This window comes from Mobula hypostoma, chromosome 20, assembly GCF_963921235.1.
Source record: "Mobula hypostoma chromosome 20, sMobHyp1.1, whole genome shotgun sequence".
NCBI classification, from domain to species: Eukaryota; Metazoa; Chordata; class Chondrichthyes; order Myliobatiformes; family Myliobatidae; genus Mobula; species Mobula hypostoma.
In genome coordinates, this window is record NC_086116.1 from 5774736 (window position 1) to 5791656 (window position 16921).

The window sequence follows — 16921 nt, forward strand, 5'->3', positions numbered from 1 at the left end:
TTTGCCCTCACAACGCCATTCCCCCCATAACTTTTGAAGCCCTTACTTATCAAGAACCAATCAACCTCCATTTTAAATATACCCAGTGACTTGGCCTCCACAGCTGTCTGTAGTAATGAATTTCATAGATTCACTACTCTCTAGCTAAAGAAATTCCTCCTCATATCCATTCTACAGGGAAGACCTTCAATCTGAGGCTGTGCCCTCTGGGCCTAGACTCACCCACTATTGGAAACAACCTCTCCACGTCTGGAAACCAGCATAAATACTGGCCTGATGGGCCACAAGGCTCGTGACAGATTTTAATCTTTAATCTAATCTCCACCTCCACTCTATCTAGGCCTTTCAGTACTCAGTAGGTTTCAATGTGAATCCCCTCAATCTTCTGAGCTCCAGTAAGCACAGGCCTGGAGCCATCAAACATTCTTCATCTGTTAACCTTTTGATTCCCACAATCTCATAAACCACCTCTGGACCCTCTCCATTGCCAGCACACCCTTTCTTAGATGTGGGAGCCCAAAATTGCTCACGATACTCCAAATGTGGTCTGATTCATGCATTTTAAGAAGGCAAAGAGTGGTTGTAGACGTGTCATATTCTGCATGGAGGTCGGTCACCAGTGGTGTGCCGCTGTTCTGGGACCCTTTTGTGATTTTTATAAATGACCTGGATGAGGAAGTGGAGGGATGGGTTAGTAAATTTGCTGATGACACAAAGGTTGGGGGTGTTATAGATAATGTGGCAGGCTGTCAGAGGTTACAGCAGGACATCGACAGGATTCAAAACTCGGATGAGAAGTGGCAGATGGAGTTCGACCCAGATAAGTGTGAAGTGGTTCATTTTGGTAGGTCAAATATGAAGGCAGAATATAGTATTAATGGTAAGACTCTTGGCAGTGTGGAGGATCAGAGGGATCTTGGGGTCCGAGTCCATAGGACACTCAAAGCTGCTGTGCAGGTTGACTCTGTGGTTAAGAAGGCATATGGTGCACTGGCCTTCATCAATTGTGGGATTGAATTTAGGAGCCGAGAGGTAATGTTGCAGCTATGTAGGACCCTGGTCAGACCACACTTGGAGTACTGTACTCAGTTCTGGTCGCCTCACTACAGGAAGGATATGGAAACTATAGAAAGGGTGCAGAGGAGATTTACAAGGATTTTGCCTGGATTGGGGAGAATGCCTTATGAGAATATGTTAAGTGAACTCGGCCTTTTTTCCTTGGAGCGACGGAGGATGAGAGGTGACCTGATAGAGGTGTATAAGATGATGAGAGGCATTGATCGTGTGGATAGTCAGAGACTTTTTCCCAGGGCTGAAATGGCTAACACTAGAGGGCAGTTTTAAGGTGGTTGGAAGTAAGTACAGAGGAGATGTCAGGGGTAATTTTTTTACACAGAGAGTGGTGAGTGTGTGGAATGGGTTGCCGGTGACGGTGGTGGAGGCGGATACAATAGGGTCTTTTAAGAGACTCCTGGATAGGTACATGGAAGTTAGAAAAATAGAGGGCTATGGGTAACCCTAGGTAATTTCTAAGTAAGTACATGTTTGGCACAGCATTGTGGGCCAAAGGACCTGTGTTGTGCTGTAGGTTTTCTATGTTTAAAGCATCAGCATTACATCCTTGCTTTGATACCCTAGTCTCAGACAAAGTAAGAGATCACTATTCCAGATTTCTGGCCCTCCCTTACAATGAACCCAGAACTACCTAGTGGTAAGTGTGAATCATCAACAGCTCCATTCATTTCCTACTCACTCAGCAGGAGCGTGTTCTGACCTATTGGCTGTACCCTGCCAAGGCTTTGTTTATTTGGGTTGCTCCTTGTGCACCCATTCCACCAGACCCCAACACTCTCTCTTTCTGCACCCCTGGACTGATGGGCGCATCCTCGAGCTATATCTTTGTCCAAGAAGATTAAAGACCCTTACCCAAACTGTTCCCCAGCCCCCTGTCTCAGGCACTATTGCCTTGGTTTGATCCTGAGCTGACTTCTAACCACCAAGACCATGCACTCCACATCTGCCTCACTGCAGTTCACCACACTCCATTCCAGTGACCTCCCTGCTGGCTTCCCATTGTCCACCACCTGCAAACCTCCATTTATCCTCAAGCTGTTGCTGGCATTTAGTTCTGCACCAAGTCCCATTCACCATCTGTCTCACACTTTTCTTCACCATGTCTCACACTTGTTCCTCACCATGTCTCATACTTCATCTTCACCATCAGTCCCACACTTGTTCTTCACCATGTCTCACACTTGTTCCTCACCATGTCTCACACTTGTTCCTCAACATGTCTCACACTTGTTCCTCACTATGTCTCACCCTTGTTCCTCACCATGTCCCACACTTGTTCCTCACCATGTCTCACACTTGTTCTTCACCATGTCTCACACTTGTTCCTCACTATGTCTCACACTTGTTCCTCACTATGTCTCACACTTGTTCCTCACCGTGTCTCACACTTGTTCCTCACCGTGTCTCACACTTGTTCCTCACCGTGTCTCACACTTGTTCTTCACCGTGTCCCACACTTGTTCCTCACCATGTCTCACACTTGTTCCTCACCATGTCTCACACTTGTTCTTCACCATGTCCCACACTTGTTCTTCACCATGTCCCACACTTGTTCCTCACCATGTCTCACACTTGTTCTTCACCATGTCTCACACTTGTTCCTCACCATGTCTCACACTTGTTCCTCACTATGTCTCACACTTGTTCCTCACTATGTCTCACACTTGTTCCTCACCATGTCCCACACTTGTTCTTCACCATGTCCCACACTTGTTCCTCACCATGTCTCACACTTGTTCCTCACCGTGTCTCACACTTGTTCTTCACCGTGTCTCACACTTGTTCCTCACCGTGTCTCACACTTGTTCCTCACCATGTCCCACACTTGTTCTTTTGCTGCTTGCCTAATACTGCTGTTTACATTGCACCTGTGTCTCTGATAACAAACTTGTCTTTGACTTTACTCACTGCTTCCAAGGACCATCATATTCCAAATCCATCCATGGCCCTGCTCATTAACTGGGTTTCTTCTTTTGGCCCTTGGTCCCTCAGCTGAAGCTCTATTGAATCCTGCACCAGTACTCCAGCCCAGCCACAAGGTAATGTTGCAGCTCTACAAAACCCTGGTTCAGACCACCCTCGTGTTCATTTCTGGTCACCTCATTATCGGAAGGATGTGGAAGCTTTAGAGAGCGTGTAGGATGCCAGCTGAACTAGAGGGCTGTCTTAGGGGTTTTCCCTTTGGAGCAAAAGCGGATAAGAGAAGACATGATAGAGGTCTACAAGCTGATAAAAGGCAAATCTAGAGTTAATCACCAGAGACTTTTTCCCAGTCCAGAATTTTAGGGGGCATAATTTTCAGGTGAATGGAGGAAGGTATAGGGGAAATGTCAGAGGTACGTTTTTTTTTACACAGGGTGAGGTGGGTGCATGTAGCACACTACCAGTGGTAGATACATTAGGGACATTTAAGAAACTCTTACATAGGCACATGGATGATAGAAAAGCGGAGGGTTATGTCGGAGGGAAGGGGTAGATTGAGCTTGGAGTAGGTTAAAAGGTCGGCACAACACCATGGACTAAAGGGGCTACTATGCTGCCATGTTCTATGTTCAACCACGTTCCCCCTCCTTTAACCATACTATTAGGAGCCATGCCAGAATCTGCTGGTCTGTGAGCTTCAAAATCTATTCGTCTTAATTATCCAATATAGAAACAAGCCTGTGGGCCTAACTCAACCATCCTGACCCAGATACTAGTCCCGTTTGCCTGCATTCGGCACAAAGTTCAAGTCCTCCATTTTGTAATTCAGCGTTCACAGTTAGTTTTACCTTAACAGACTCAGAATGTGCTTGAAGGGTGAAGATTCCTATGCACTGCTGATACCTATTTTGATGGATGACTAGAAAAGCATCACGCAGTCCAGACCCTGCAGACAAAGGAAACGGATGTAGAATTAGTGAGAGGGATAAGTGAAACAGAGAAGCACTGGGTCCAGAAAATGTGTGGTCTCATATTGCCTGTGGACTGAGAGAGGAGGTCATCGTGGACCTGCCTACAGTAGTGTATGGCAGCATAGATGTGCTAACCTGGCCTGTCTTTAAAGCAACTGCTCCCTGTTGGGAAAAGCACATCGAGAGCTCTGCGAATTGCAGCCGTCTAAGCTGGCTGTGTGCTAGGAAGCTCTTGCACTCCTGTCCCTACAATGGGAAGGTTTCTCAGGGTTAGTAAAGCACTAAGACTTCATTATTATTCTGTGAATATTAGAGGGTGTTGTGTACATTATGCCATCAATAAGATTCTCATTATAAAGGACAATCACAAAGCAATGTCCACTCCTATTATTCTCTAGTGATAGCTCAGCCTTTATTTCAGCAACACCCAGCATATATCATTGGGCGGATGTCAGAACAATAACTGTTTTACCCACAAACATTAAGTTTAGTTGGCAACACCTAACACAGCCACATAATAAAGGTAATTGCACTTGTGTAAACACATGAGATTCTGTAGATGCTGGAAATCCAGAGCGACACACACAAAATGCTGGAGGAACTCAGCAGGTCAGACATCTATAGGGAGAAATGATTAGTTGACATTTCAGGCTGAGACCCGTCATGGGAGGGCAGAGTCCAGAACAAGGAGGTAGCGGAGGGGAAGGAGTACAAGCAGGCAGGTAATAGGTGAGACCAGTTGAGTGGGGAGCTGAACAGTTGGAGGGGCGGGTGATGTGAGCAGGCTGGGAGGTACAAGAAATAAAGGGCTGAAGAAGGAAGAATCTGATAAGAGTGGAGAGTGGGGAAGGAGGAAGGGCACCAAGGAGGTGGTGAGGAGATGAGAAGGAGTAAAAGGAGATCCAGAATGGGGAATAAAAAAAAGAGAGAAGGGGGAAAAATGAGCATAAGTTGGAGAAATTGATGTTCATTCCATTGGGTTAGAGACCACCCAGAAAGAATATGAGGTGTTGCTCCTCCACCCTGACAGTTTCCGAGTATCTCACCATTCGGTACCCAATAGCGGTAAAACACTCGCACTTGTTACTTGTGTAAAGATCTATTCAGTTTTGTTCAAATCGTGCAGTTTTATTTTTAAACATTAGTTTTAATTGTGATTGCTGACTGCCTGGAGACAAAGTGTCCATGCCTGGAAATGTTTCCTGTTTTCACTTCCACAGATGCTGCCTGATTTGGGGATTTTTTTTTGTTCTATAATGATAAAACACACTCTCCTTTCCAATGTACTGCTCCCCAAGCATGCACACATGGGTAAACTTTACATGGCTGATGTGTGATCATACACTGAGCTCACATCAGTCAGAATCAGCGTGGTATCTCTGATATGATGGGAAATTTGTTGTTTTGTGGCAGCAGTCTGAAATTACTATAAGCTACAAACAGTATAAATGAAAAGGAATATCATGTCATAAACCAGCACCCTCCTTTGTCTGGCAGAACTGGTTCTCACCCTCAACAATTTCTCCTTCTGCTCCTCCCCACTTTCTCCAAGCTCAAGGGTTAGCCGTGGACATCCGCATGGGCCCCAGCTGTGCCTGCCTTTCACTGGCTACGTGGAACAGTCCATGCTCCACGCCTTCCCTGTAATGCTCACCAACTATTTCAGTGCTGCATTGACGACTGCATTGGGGCTGCTTCCTGCACCCAAGCTGAGCTCGTCAATTTCATCAACTTTGCCTCCAACTTCCACCCTGCCATTTCTGACATTTCATTCTCTTTCTCGATTTCTTGATTTCCATCTCTGGAAACAAATTGTCTACAGACATCTTTTATAAACCTACTGATCCCTACGGCTACCTTGACGGTACCTCCTCCCACACTATGTCCCGTAAAAATGCCCTTCCCTTTTCTCAGTCCCTCTGAGTCTGCTGCATCTGTTCCCAGGATGAGGATGAAGGAATTCTTTTTTAGGACATCAGAGATATCCTCCTCCTTCAAAGAATGGGGTTTTCCTTCCTCCACTATTGATGCCTACATCTCCTCCATTTCCCAGACCCCATCTTCCCACCATCTTAACAGGGATAGAGTTCCTCTTGTCCTCACCTACTACACTCGGAGCCTCCACATCCAAGACCTCATTCTCCGCAACTTCCACCATTTTCAACGGGATCCTACCACCAAACGCATCTTTACCTCACCCCCTGCCCACACTGCTTTCCGCCAGTATTGCTCCCTCTGTGATTCCCTTGTTCATACACCCCTCCCCACTAACCTCCCTCCTACAAGTGACAGAAATGCTAAGCCTACCTATTCACCTCCAGTCAGGGCCCCAAACGGCCCTTCCAGGGACGGTCATCTATTGTACCTGGTGCTCCAGTTGTGGCTTCCTCTACACTGGTGAGACCCGACATACAGCGAACTGGGGAATGCTTTGTCAAGCACCTCCATTCCATCCTCAAAAAGAGGAATCTCTCACAAGCCAGTCATTTTAATTTCTATCCCCATTCCTGTTCTGACATGTCAGGCAGTGGCCTCATCTTCTGCCAAAATGAGGCCACCCTCAGAGTGGAGAAGCAACATCTCATATCCTGTCTAGGTCGCCTCCAACCTGATGGCACAAACTTCGATTTCTCCTTCTGGTAATCTTTTTCCCTCCTCCTTCCCTCTTCGGTTCCCTGCTTTGTCCTCTTACCTCTTCTCCTTGCCAGCCTATCACCTCTCCCTGGTGCCCCTCCTCCTTCCCTTTCTCCATGGTCCGCTCTCCTCTCCTATCAGATTCCTTCTTCTCCAGCCCTTTACCCTTCCCACACACCTGGCTTCACCTGTCACTTTCTATCTATCCTCCTAACCCCTCCCCCCACCTTTTTATTCTGGCATCTTATCCAGTCCCGTTGATGCGCCTTGCCCAAAACACCATCTGTTTATTAATTTCCATAGATGCAGCCTGATATTCTGAGTTCCTCCAGCATTTTGTGTGTGTTGCTCTGGATAATGAGGCAATGTTCACCTATTATCGAATTTTTATTGGTCAATCATAAATTCAATCGGCCAAGTCTGGATTCTAAATTAACCACGTGTAACTAATTGACCCGCCACCATTGGTCACCGAGGTGGCAAACAAAACAATTTTGTTGCCACATGACATGCAGTGCCCACACCCATAATAAAAAGGTACAAAATGAATATCTTTACTGCCAAATGAAGCAGCAAGTTACTTTTTACAACCCAAGAGCAGTGAGATGTTTTCACAGGAAAACATTGGATTCACTCTGCTTATGCTTTTGTCTTCTGAGTTTGCGAGTGAACCCTGGAAATCCGCGGATAATAACAGTTTGTGAGTGAACACTGGATATACACGGATAATCCAGTGCTCAGGCACACTCACAAATATTTTACAATTGTCTTTCTAAAAGATTAATATTAATAATGTTTGAACAGGTTTTCTAAAATGCTTCATCTATTTCAATCTGTCTTTTATACTGTTATTTAGTAGTAAAAGTGGGCACGTGGCCAAGTAGTCACTTAACCACACATTGCTCTGCGATGACACCAGTGCCAAGCTGTATTGGCCCTTGCCCTTCCCTTGGACAACATTGGTGGCGTGGAGAGGGGAGACTTGCAGCATGGGCAACTGCTGGTCTTCCATACAACCTTGCCCAGACCTGCGCCCTGGAGACTTTCCAGGCACAGATCCATGGTCTCGCAAGACTAATGGATGCCTTTAGTAGTAAAACAGTGAATACAAGTAACCAAGCACTGGGACATGTTGTTTTCATAAAAATGTCCATAATTATTGTTACTAATTCATTAATCAATGATAGTCTCTGCTCAAAATTACTTTGACATGCGAGATAATTTTTTGGATTATCACTAATTTGGGCACCCACACTCAGAATGGTTTGCCACCCCTGGTAGAGTAACACTGCCAGAAAGATACACTTGTGTGAAGTGATTCACTTTGGAAGATTGAACTTGAAGGCAGAGTACAAGGTTAATGGCAGGAGGAACAGAGGGATCTTGGAGTCCAAGTCCATAAAGTTGCTGTTCAAGTTGACAGGAAGGTGTAGGCCTTCATTAGTCAAGGGAATGAGTTCAAGAGCCGCGAGCTAACTTTAATGGAAACTTTATAAAGCTAACTTTATTTAAAACTCTGGTTAGACTACACTTGGAACATCGTGTTCAGTTCTGGTCACCTCATTATAGAAGAACGTAGAAGCTTTGGAGAGGATGCAGATGGAGTTTACCAGAATGCTGCCTGGAGTAGAGAGCATTTCTTACAAAGAAAGGCTGAGCAATCTAGGGCTTTTCTCTTTGGAGCAAAGGAGGGTGCCAGATGACTTGACAGAGTTGTATCAGAGGTATAAATAGAACGGACAGCCAGTGCCTTTTTCCCAGGGTGGAAATGGCTAATTCTAGAAGGTATAATTGTAAGATGATTGGAGGAACGTTTGGGGGGGCATGTCGAGGTAGTTTTTTTTTACACCAATAGTGGTGGGAGTGTGAAAAGCTCTTCCAGGGATGGTGGTGCTGATAAATACATAAGGGAAACTTAGGAGATTCTTGGATGAAAGGAAAACAAAGGGCATTGTGGGATTGATCCTGGAATAGGTTAAGAGGTCAGCACAACATTGTAGGCCGCAGGGCCCGTACTGCTTGATGTTCTAAAATAGTGAACTGTACCAGCTGAGTGGAATGGATCGATGTTCTTCAGCGTCAATCTGTCCAGTGGAATGGGTTGTTCAAGTACACAACACACAGCTCCGTCCCTGACTATGGCTTGAAGCTCAGGACTGGACGAGGAGTTTCTGAACCCGGTGTCTAGGGCTGCAGCTTTCTGCCGGAGTATAAAATCATTAATCCATCAGCCACAACATTCCATCATACTGCTTCTAAATGCCACTTCCCACTCCTCCCTCTCCCCCTCTCCCCCTCTCTCTCCCTCTCCCTCTCTCTCCCTCTCCCTCTCCCTCTCTCTCCCCCTCTCCCCCTCTCCCCCCTCCCCCTCTCCCCCTCTCCCCCTCCCCCTCCCCCTCTCTCTCTCCCCTCTCCCTCTCTCTCCCCCTCTCCCCTCTCCCCCTCTCCCCCTCTCCCCCTCCCCTCTCCCTCCATCTCTCCATCTCTCCATCTCTCCATCTCTCCATCTCTCCATCTCTCCATCTCTCCATCTCTCCATCTCTCCATCTCTCCATCTCTCCATCTCTCCATCTCTCCATCTCTCCATCTCTCCATCTCTCCATCTCTCCATCTCTCCATCTCTCCATCTCTCCATCTCTCCATCTCTCCATCTCTCCATCTCTCCATCTCTCCATCTCTCCATCTCTCCATCTCTCCATCTCTCTCCCTGTACTACTGACACCCTAAGTGGAAAAACTGGACAAAGTCTTCACAGGCACAGGATCGAGGTAAGCTGTGGAGAGTTGAAAGATCAGTCAGCTCCATCTTGGGTATTAGCCTCCCTCGTATCCAAGACATCTTCAAGGAGCAGCGTCTCAGACAGGCGGCGTCCCTCATTAAGTACCCCACCAGTGAGGGATGCCCCTTTCTCACTGTTACCATCATGAAGAAAGTAGAGAGGGCTGAACCAGGAACCACTTCTTCCCCACTGCTACCCAATTTCTAAATGGACATTGAACCCATCAACACTGAATCACTATTTTTTAAAAATGTCTGTTTTTGCTCTACTTATTTTGACTATTAAATATACATATATATGATGAATAAACTTTTCTCGGGCTTCTATTATAACCAATGTTTCAATGACAAACTCTGCCATCTTCTTCAGGGATGAATCCCGAGGAGACTTTATTCATCGTTTATGCTGGGAAAGCGCTATATCCATTTTTATACATACCGTATATATACTTATTGTAAATTATAGAAACATAGGAAACCTACAGTGCAATACAGCCCTTTCGGACGCAATGCTGTGCTGAACATGTTCTTACTTTAGAAATTACCTCAGGTTACCCATAGCCCTCTATTTTTCTAAGCTCCATCTATCTATCCAAGAGTCTCTTAAAAGACTCTATCGTATCCACCTCCACCACCATCACCGGCAGCCCATTCCACGCACTCACCACTCTCTGCGTAAAAAACTTACCCCTGACATCTCCTCTCTACCTACTTCCAAGCACCTTAAAACTGTGCCCTCTAGTGTTAGCCATTTCAGCCCTGGGAAAAAGCCTCTGACTATCCACACGATCAATGCCTCTCATCATCTTGTACACCTCTATCAGGTCACCTCTCATCCTCCATCGTTCCAAGGAGAAAAGGCCAAGTTCACTCAACCTATTCTCATAAGGCATGCTCCCCAATCCAGGCAACATCCTTGTAAATCACCTCTGCACCCTTTCTATAGTTTCCACATCCTTCCTGTAGTGAGGTGACCAGAACTGAGCACAGTACTCCAAGTGGGGTCTGACCAGGGTCCAATATAGCTGTAACATTACCTCTCAGCTCTTGAAATCAATCCTATGGTTGATGAAGGCCAATGCACCGTATGTCTTCTTAACCACACAGTCAAACTGTGCAGCAGCTTTGAGTGTCCTATGGACTCGGACCCCAAGAACTCTCTGATCCTCCACACTGCCAAGAGTCTTACCATTAACACTATATTCTGCCATCATATTTGACCTACCAAAATGAACCACCTCACACTTAAACACAAGGAAATCTGCAGATGCTGGAATTTCAAGCAACACACACAAAAATTGCTGGTGAACGCAGCAGGCCAGGCAGCATCTCTAGAAAGAGGTACAGTCGACGTTTCGGGCTGAGACCCTTTGTCAGAACTAACTGAAAGAAGAGCTAGTAAGAGATTTGAAAGTGGGAGGGGAAGGGGGCGATCTGAAATGATAGGAGAAGACAGGAGGGGGAGGGATGGAGCCAAGAGCTGGACAGGTGATCGGCAAAAGGGATATGAGAGGATCATGGGACAAGAGGCCCAGGGAGAAGGAAAACAGGGAGGGGGGAAGCCCAGAGGATTGTCAAGGGGTATAGTCAGAAGGACAAAGGGAGAAAAAGGAGAGAGAGATAAAGAAAGTGTGTATATAAATAAATAACGGATGGGGTACGAGGGGGAGGTGGGGAATTAGCGGAAGTTTGAGAAGTCAATGTTCATGCCATCAGGTTGGAGGCTGCCCAGACGGAATATAAGGTGTTGTTCCTCCAACCTGAGTGTGGCTTCATCTTTACAGTAGAGGAGGCCGTGGATAGACATGTCAGAATGGGAATGGGACGTGGAATTAAAATGTGTGGCCACTGGGAGATCCTGCTCCGTGTCCAACATATAATTCTCCGTAACTTCCGCCACCTCCAACGGGATCCCACCACTAAGCACATCTTTCCCTCCCCCCCCCCGCTTTCCAAAGGGATTGCTCCCTATGCGACTCCCATGTCCATTTGTCCCCCCCAATCCTTCCCCACTGATCTCCCTCCTGGCACTTATCCTTGTAAGCAGAACAAGTGCTACACATGCCCTTACACTTCCTCCGTCACCACCATTCAGGGCCCCAGACAGTCCCTCCAGGTGAGGCGACACTTCACCTGTGAGTCGGCTGGGGTGATATACTGCATCTGGTGCTCCCGATGTGGCCTTCTATATATTGGTGAGACCCGACACAGACTGGGAGACCGTTTCGCTGAACACCTACGCTCTGTCCGCCAGAGAAAGCAGGATCTCCCAGTGGCCACACATTGACTCTACTCCCTATCTTGAATAAGGGAACAACATCTGCAACCCTCCAATCCTCCAGAACCTCTCCTGTCCCCATTGATGATGCAAAGATCATTGCTAGAGTAGCTTGGGGTACATCTCGTCTGGTCCCAGGGATTTATCCAACTTCACGATTTCCTAAAGCTCCAGCACATCCTCTTTTTTAATGTCTATATGCTCAAGCTTTTCGGTCCACTGTAAGTCATCATGACAATCGCTAAGATCTTTTTCCGTAGTGAATACTGAAGCAAAGTACCTCTGCTATCTCCTCTGGTTCCATACACACTTTTCCACTGTCACACTTGATTGGTCCTATTCTCTCACGTCTTACCTTCACTATCAGCTTTCCCCCTATATTTATCATGATTGCATTGAACTGCTGCAGCAAAATTAACAAATAGCAGAGATGTTAATCCTGATTCTGGAGTAATGTTGCAGCTCTATAAGGCCCTGGAATACTGAGTTCAGTCCTGGTCTCCTTGTTATAGGAAGGATGTGGAAGCTTTAGAGGGTGCAGAGGAGATTTACCAGGATGCCGCCTGGATTAGAGAGCACGTCTAATAAGGAGAAGTTTAGCGAGCTAGGACTTTTCTCTTTCATGTGAAGGTGGATGAGAAATGGTTTGATAGAGCAGTACAAGATGATAGGAGGCAGAGATAGAGCCTTTTCCCCAGAGCAGAAATGGTGAATACGAGAATGGTGGAATAAAGAATAGAGGAAAGTTATTTTTTAAGCACAGAAAAGTGCTGGATGTGTAGGATGCCCTCTCAGGTGATGGTAGAGGCAGGTACATTAGGGACATATAAAAGATTCTCAGATAGGCACATGGATGAAAGAAATTAGAGGGCTATGTAGGAAGGAAGGTTTACATTGATCTTGGAGGAGGTTAAAAGGTCAGCACATTGTGGGCTGAAGGGCCTGTACTGTGCTGTAATGATCTATTCTCTATAGAACCCGCTAATGACTATTTCTCAAGTTATAATGTGGAAATAATTCATTACCTTTTTTGCATTTTTAATCTTTGTGATTAAGAGTAAATCATCAAATAGAAACAAATGCACATCCAGGAATTTTGTAGCTCCTGTTTAAAAAAAACATTAATTAGAAACAATTTATTTTACATACTTGACAATGAGCATGACTGCTTTTGCAATGTGGAAGGAGAAACACTGACCTACAAGGGCTAATCTCCCTTCGTATAACATCTGTCTGTTTGCAGGCGAGAGAAGACAATCTAAATGGTTGTCTTTGACCAGATATCGAAGACTCTGCAAAGAATCGGGAAAGGAAGAATCAGACCAATATCTAACTTATTCAGCATTTCCATAGAAATGGTGAAGATTTAGTGAGAGTGGCACGATGCCTTTACAGAGTTCAGAGTTCAGAGTTCAGTTCTGGCATCGTCTGGGAGGAGTCTGTGCATTCTCCCCATGAATGTGCACGTTTCCTCCGGGTGCTCTGGTTTCCTCCCACAGTCCAAAGATGTACACGTTTGTAGATTAATTGGAGGTACAGGCCAAACTTTGCACTATTGCATTTACCAGTAAATTTACTGTTGTTTTCACCACCACCATGAGCAATGTTTACCCTAAGCTTCAGGCGTGAAGGAATCTCATTACACCCTGATGTCTATGATAATGAACTAATCTGAATCTCAGTCTCATTACGTCCTCCCCGTGGAATGCACGAGCTTTCTTTAGGTCGGCCTCTTTCTTCCCACAGTCGAAAGGTTAACTGGTCATTGAAAATGTCCCTGTGATTAGGTTAGGGGTAAATCAGGGTAGTTGAGGGTAGCTGGGGCAATGTGACTCAAAAGGCCAGAAAGATCTACACTGTTCTGTATCATTAAAGAAAGAAATAAAAGTTCAGTGTTGTAATGAGACTGGATTTACGATGTGTTGGAGCCAGTGTCCATTCCGAAGACAGTGCAGTAACAGGGCCTTTGATCCACAAGTCTGGTGCTGGTCCTTAAATTGGCATTTTCACACATCCTATTTTATTCCCCTTCATTCCCACCAAGTACCTTCCCCCCCACCCAGATCCTAGCGCTCCCCAGCAGAGTAAGAACAGTATATGCTGAGGAAGGGTCTCGGCCTGAAACATCGACTGTGTGACTCTTTTCCGGATATCCTGCCTGGCCTGCTGAGTTCCTCCAGCATTTTGTGTGTATTTCAGTATCTGCAGATTTTCTGTTCTTTGTCTACCAGCCCACAAGTCTGGGGGGGGGGGCATGGGAGGACATTGGAACTCACCGGGTCTGAGGGAGAAAGTGCGAACTCCATGATTGAACCTGGATTCAGGCATCAGGCTTACCAGCTGAGCCAGTGTCTATCAAGCTCACACTGGATTTTCTGGGCCATTGCTGGCAACCCCACTGGAATTTAAGATGTGTCATTGGCGGCATGATGAAAAACCCCACTCGGCCTGGACATTCTCTCTCCCCGTCAGGCAGGAGACAAAAAAGCCGAAACTCAGATAACACCAGGCTCAGGTCAACTTCTACCCACTTGAGCCATAAAATTAACTCTTGACATCATCATCTACCTTGTTTATTGTTTACCTGCACAACGCTTTCTGGGTCGCGTTTACGTTTTATTCTGCATTGTTACTGTTGAAGCTTGTTCTACTACAATGCATTGTGTAATGATCTGATCTGTATGTACAGTATGCAAGATAAGCTTTTCACTGTACATGACGACAATAAAAGCAATACCAGTACATTCACTCCCTCACTAGTTGTTAGCTATCCATTGTGTGGGCTTTGCCTAGCCAGGGAGAGTTCTTTAGCCTCCTTTCCCACTCCCTTCCGCCTCGCTAACCATTATGCTTTGCGTGTGTTCTTGGCCAGAGGGACCAACCTGTTGATGTTAACCTCACTGTAAGCTGGCACATTTACATCAAGAGAACGACGTAGCTGGAAGAGTAGGTATGTGGGAGGTTGCAAAATATCTCACAGTTGGTGAAGCGCAGCCTTTGGAAAAGGCAGTAGCAGCTAAAGAGTAGCGTAGGAGTGAAGATAACGATGGGCCACCCCAAGCTACGGTGTGGAGTTACTGAGGAATAACCCACATATGTGCTAGTTTTACCTCATGCTGTGAATTCTGCTTTCAGACCTCCTACACTTCTCCAGTCAAAACCACAGAACACTACAGCGCAGTACACACCCTTCGACTTATGATGCTGTGCTGACCTTTTAACCTACTTCAAGATCAACGTAACTCTTCCCTCCTATGCAGTCCTCCACTTTCTATCATCCATGTGCCTATCTAACAGTTTGTTAAGTGCCCCTAATGTATCTGCCTCTACCTCTACCCATGGTAAAGCATTTTACACACCCACCACTCTCTCTGTAAAAAAAGATTACCTCTGACATCTCCCCCTTATACTAAGCCCAGTGTATGCTGGAGGAAGAGCACCTTACCCTCCCACTGGCCATGTCACAGATTTTGGGACTCAACACTAAACTGGACAATTTCTGAAACCAGTCCTCCCTTTTTTTTGGCACAACGGGTCAGTTCTGCTAGAAAGTTGCTCACTCACCTTTTCCTCTTCATGGACGCTGACTGACCTGCTGGGTAATTCCAGTCTTCTCTTACATTTGAGATTTCTAGCATCTGCCACAGCCTGTTTTTTCTCTCTCTACTGTCCTCACTCATCTCCCTCCGGATGCACTCCTCCAGAGGGAGCAGTTATGACGGACAAGCACTGATCTCCCTCCGGACACACTCCTCCAGAGGGAGCAGATATGACAGACAAGCGTTCATCTCCCTCCTTTAGGAGGTACCAGAGGCATCTGGGTCACCTGGAGAATCATGGTCCTGCCCTGCCACGCACATGTTCTCTGTTGGTTTGACACCTCTCCCTCTCTGCCATTTAAAGCACGCTTGCAGTTTTGGTTACCCAACTCTGACAAAGTATCATTGAAGTGTGAAATGTGCACCCAGTTTCTGTCTCACCACAGACGCTGCCTGATTGTCTTAGTATTGCCATTCCAGTTGTAATCTCACTCTGAGAAGAATTCTCAGGCTCGGCAAATGAAACTTGGCTGACAGCATTTGGATACCACGAAAACATTTAAATGGTGCCTTTAAACCTAACCCAAATGCAGTGAGACCCAAAGTGTTTCACTGAAAGGGTAAATAAGTGCTTGGCATTAAATGAGAGGCACAGGAGTTTGGGGAGGTTCCTGAAGAATTGAAGTTAGAGAATGAGAAACAACGGTGGCTCCACACTGACCTGGGCCAAAATGCCAGATAAAATAAGAAATAAGTAGTTTAATACACTAATTAAACCTCAATCGAAGAGAAGGAAAACTCTGATCTCAAACTTCCGCTGCCTTGCAGCTATATCCGCTCATGGGGAAGGCTTTGGGAGTAAACCCCGAGGGAAAAATCCAGAGCTGGCGTCCCTAAAGCAGTCCTACAATGAGTTCGACACTGACTGGCAACTCCGGTGACGCTGCTGGTACTAAACTGTGTCGGTCTCAAACATTCCTTTGGGTTCATCCGTTGTGGAGAGAGGGGGAGATTGCTACATGAGCAACAGCTTGCTCTCCATATCGTACTGCTCAGGCTACGTAGCTAGACAGCTAGGGCACAACGTCCATGGTCGACCCTGACTGCTGGAGGCCCTCACCTCACAAAACCTCAGTCTGTGATATTCTTGTTCAAACTGCCCTGTGTGTCCGGTCACACTTGTTTGTGGCAGAAGTGGTTGTGACACGTATGTGAATAATTTACAATCTTCCATCCTCAAGGTTAGTTTCCACTAGAGCCAGTGAAGTATTCCTTCAAGCAAATATAATCTTGGGGAACACACATAAAAGTTGCTGGTGAACGCAGCAGGCCAGGCAGCATCTCTAGGAAGAGGTACAGTTGATGTTTCGGGCCGAGACCCTTCGTCAGGGCTAACTGAAAGAAGAGCTAGTAAGAGATTTGAAAGTGGGAGGGGGAGGGGAAGGTCCAAAATGATAGGAGAAGACAGGAGGGGGAGGGATGGAGCCAAGAGCTGGACAGGTGATTGGCAAAAGGGATATGAGAGGATCATGGGACAGGAGGCCCAGGGAGAAAGAAAAGGGGGAGGGGGGAAAAAGCCCAGAGGATGGGCAAGGGGTATAGTCAGAGGGGCAGAGGGAGAAAAAGGAGAGAGAGAAAAAGAATGTGTGTATATAAATAAATAACGGATGGGGTACGAGGGGGAGGTGGGGCATTAGCGGAAGTTAGAGAAGTCAATGTTCATG

General features: G+C 46.2%; 1 protein-coding gene across 4 annotated transcripts in view; it reads right to left on the minus strand.

Moving 5' to 3' along the window:
* The window catches only part of plekhg7 (pleckstrin homology domain containing, family G (with RhoGef domain) member 7), a 111452-nt gene that overhangs the window by 2371 nt on the left and 92160 nt on the right, over positions 1-16921 (minus strand). For 3 of the 4 annotated variants that reach the window (XM_063072302.1, XM_063072303.1, XM_063072301.1), the window contains exons 13-16: positions 12857-12950; positions 12684-12763; positions 8649-8802; positions 3846-3943 (exon numbers count right to left, since the gene is read on the minus strand). In XM_063072302.1, the coding sequence (XP_062928372.1) occupies positions 3846-3943; positions 8649-8802; positions 12684-12763; positions 12857-12950 (426 nt within the window). The remainder of the gene's footprint in view (positions 1-3845; positions 3944-8648; positions 8803-12683; positions 12764-12856; positions 12951-16921) is intronic. The other variant, XM_063072304.1, reaches the window with a different exon arrangement.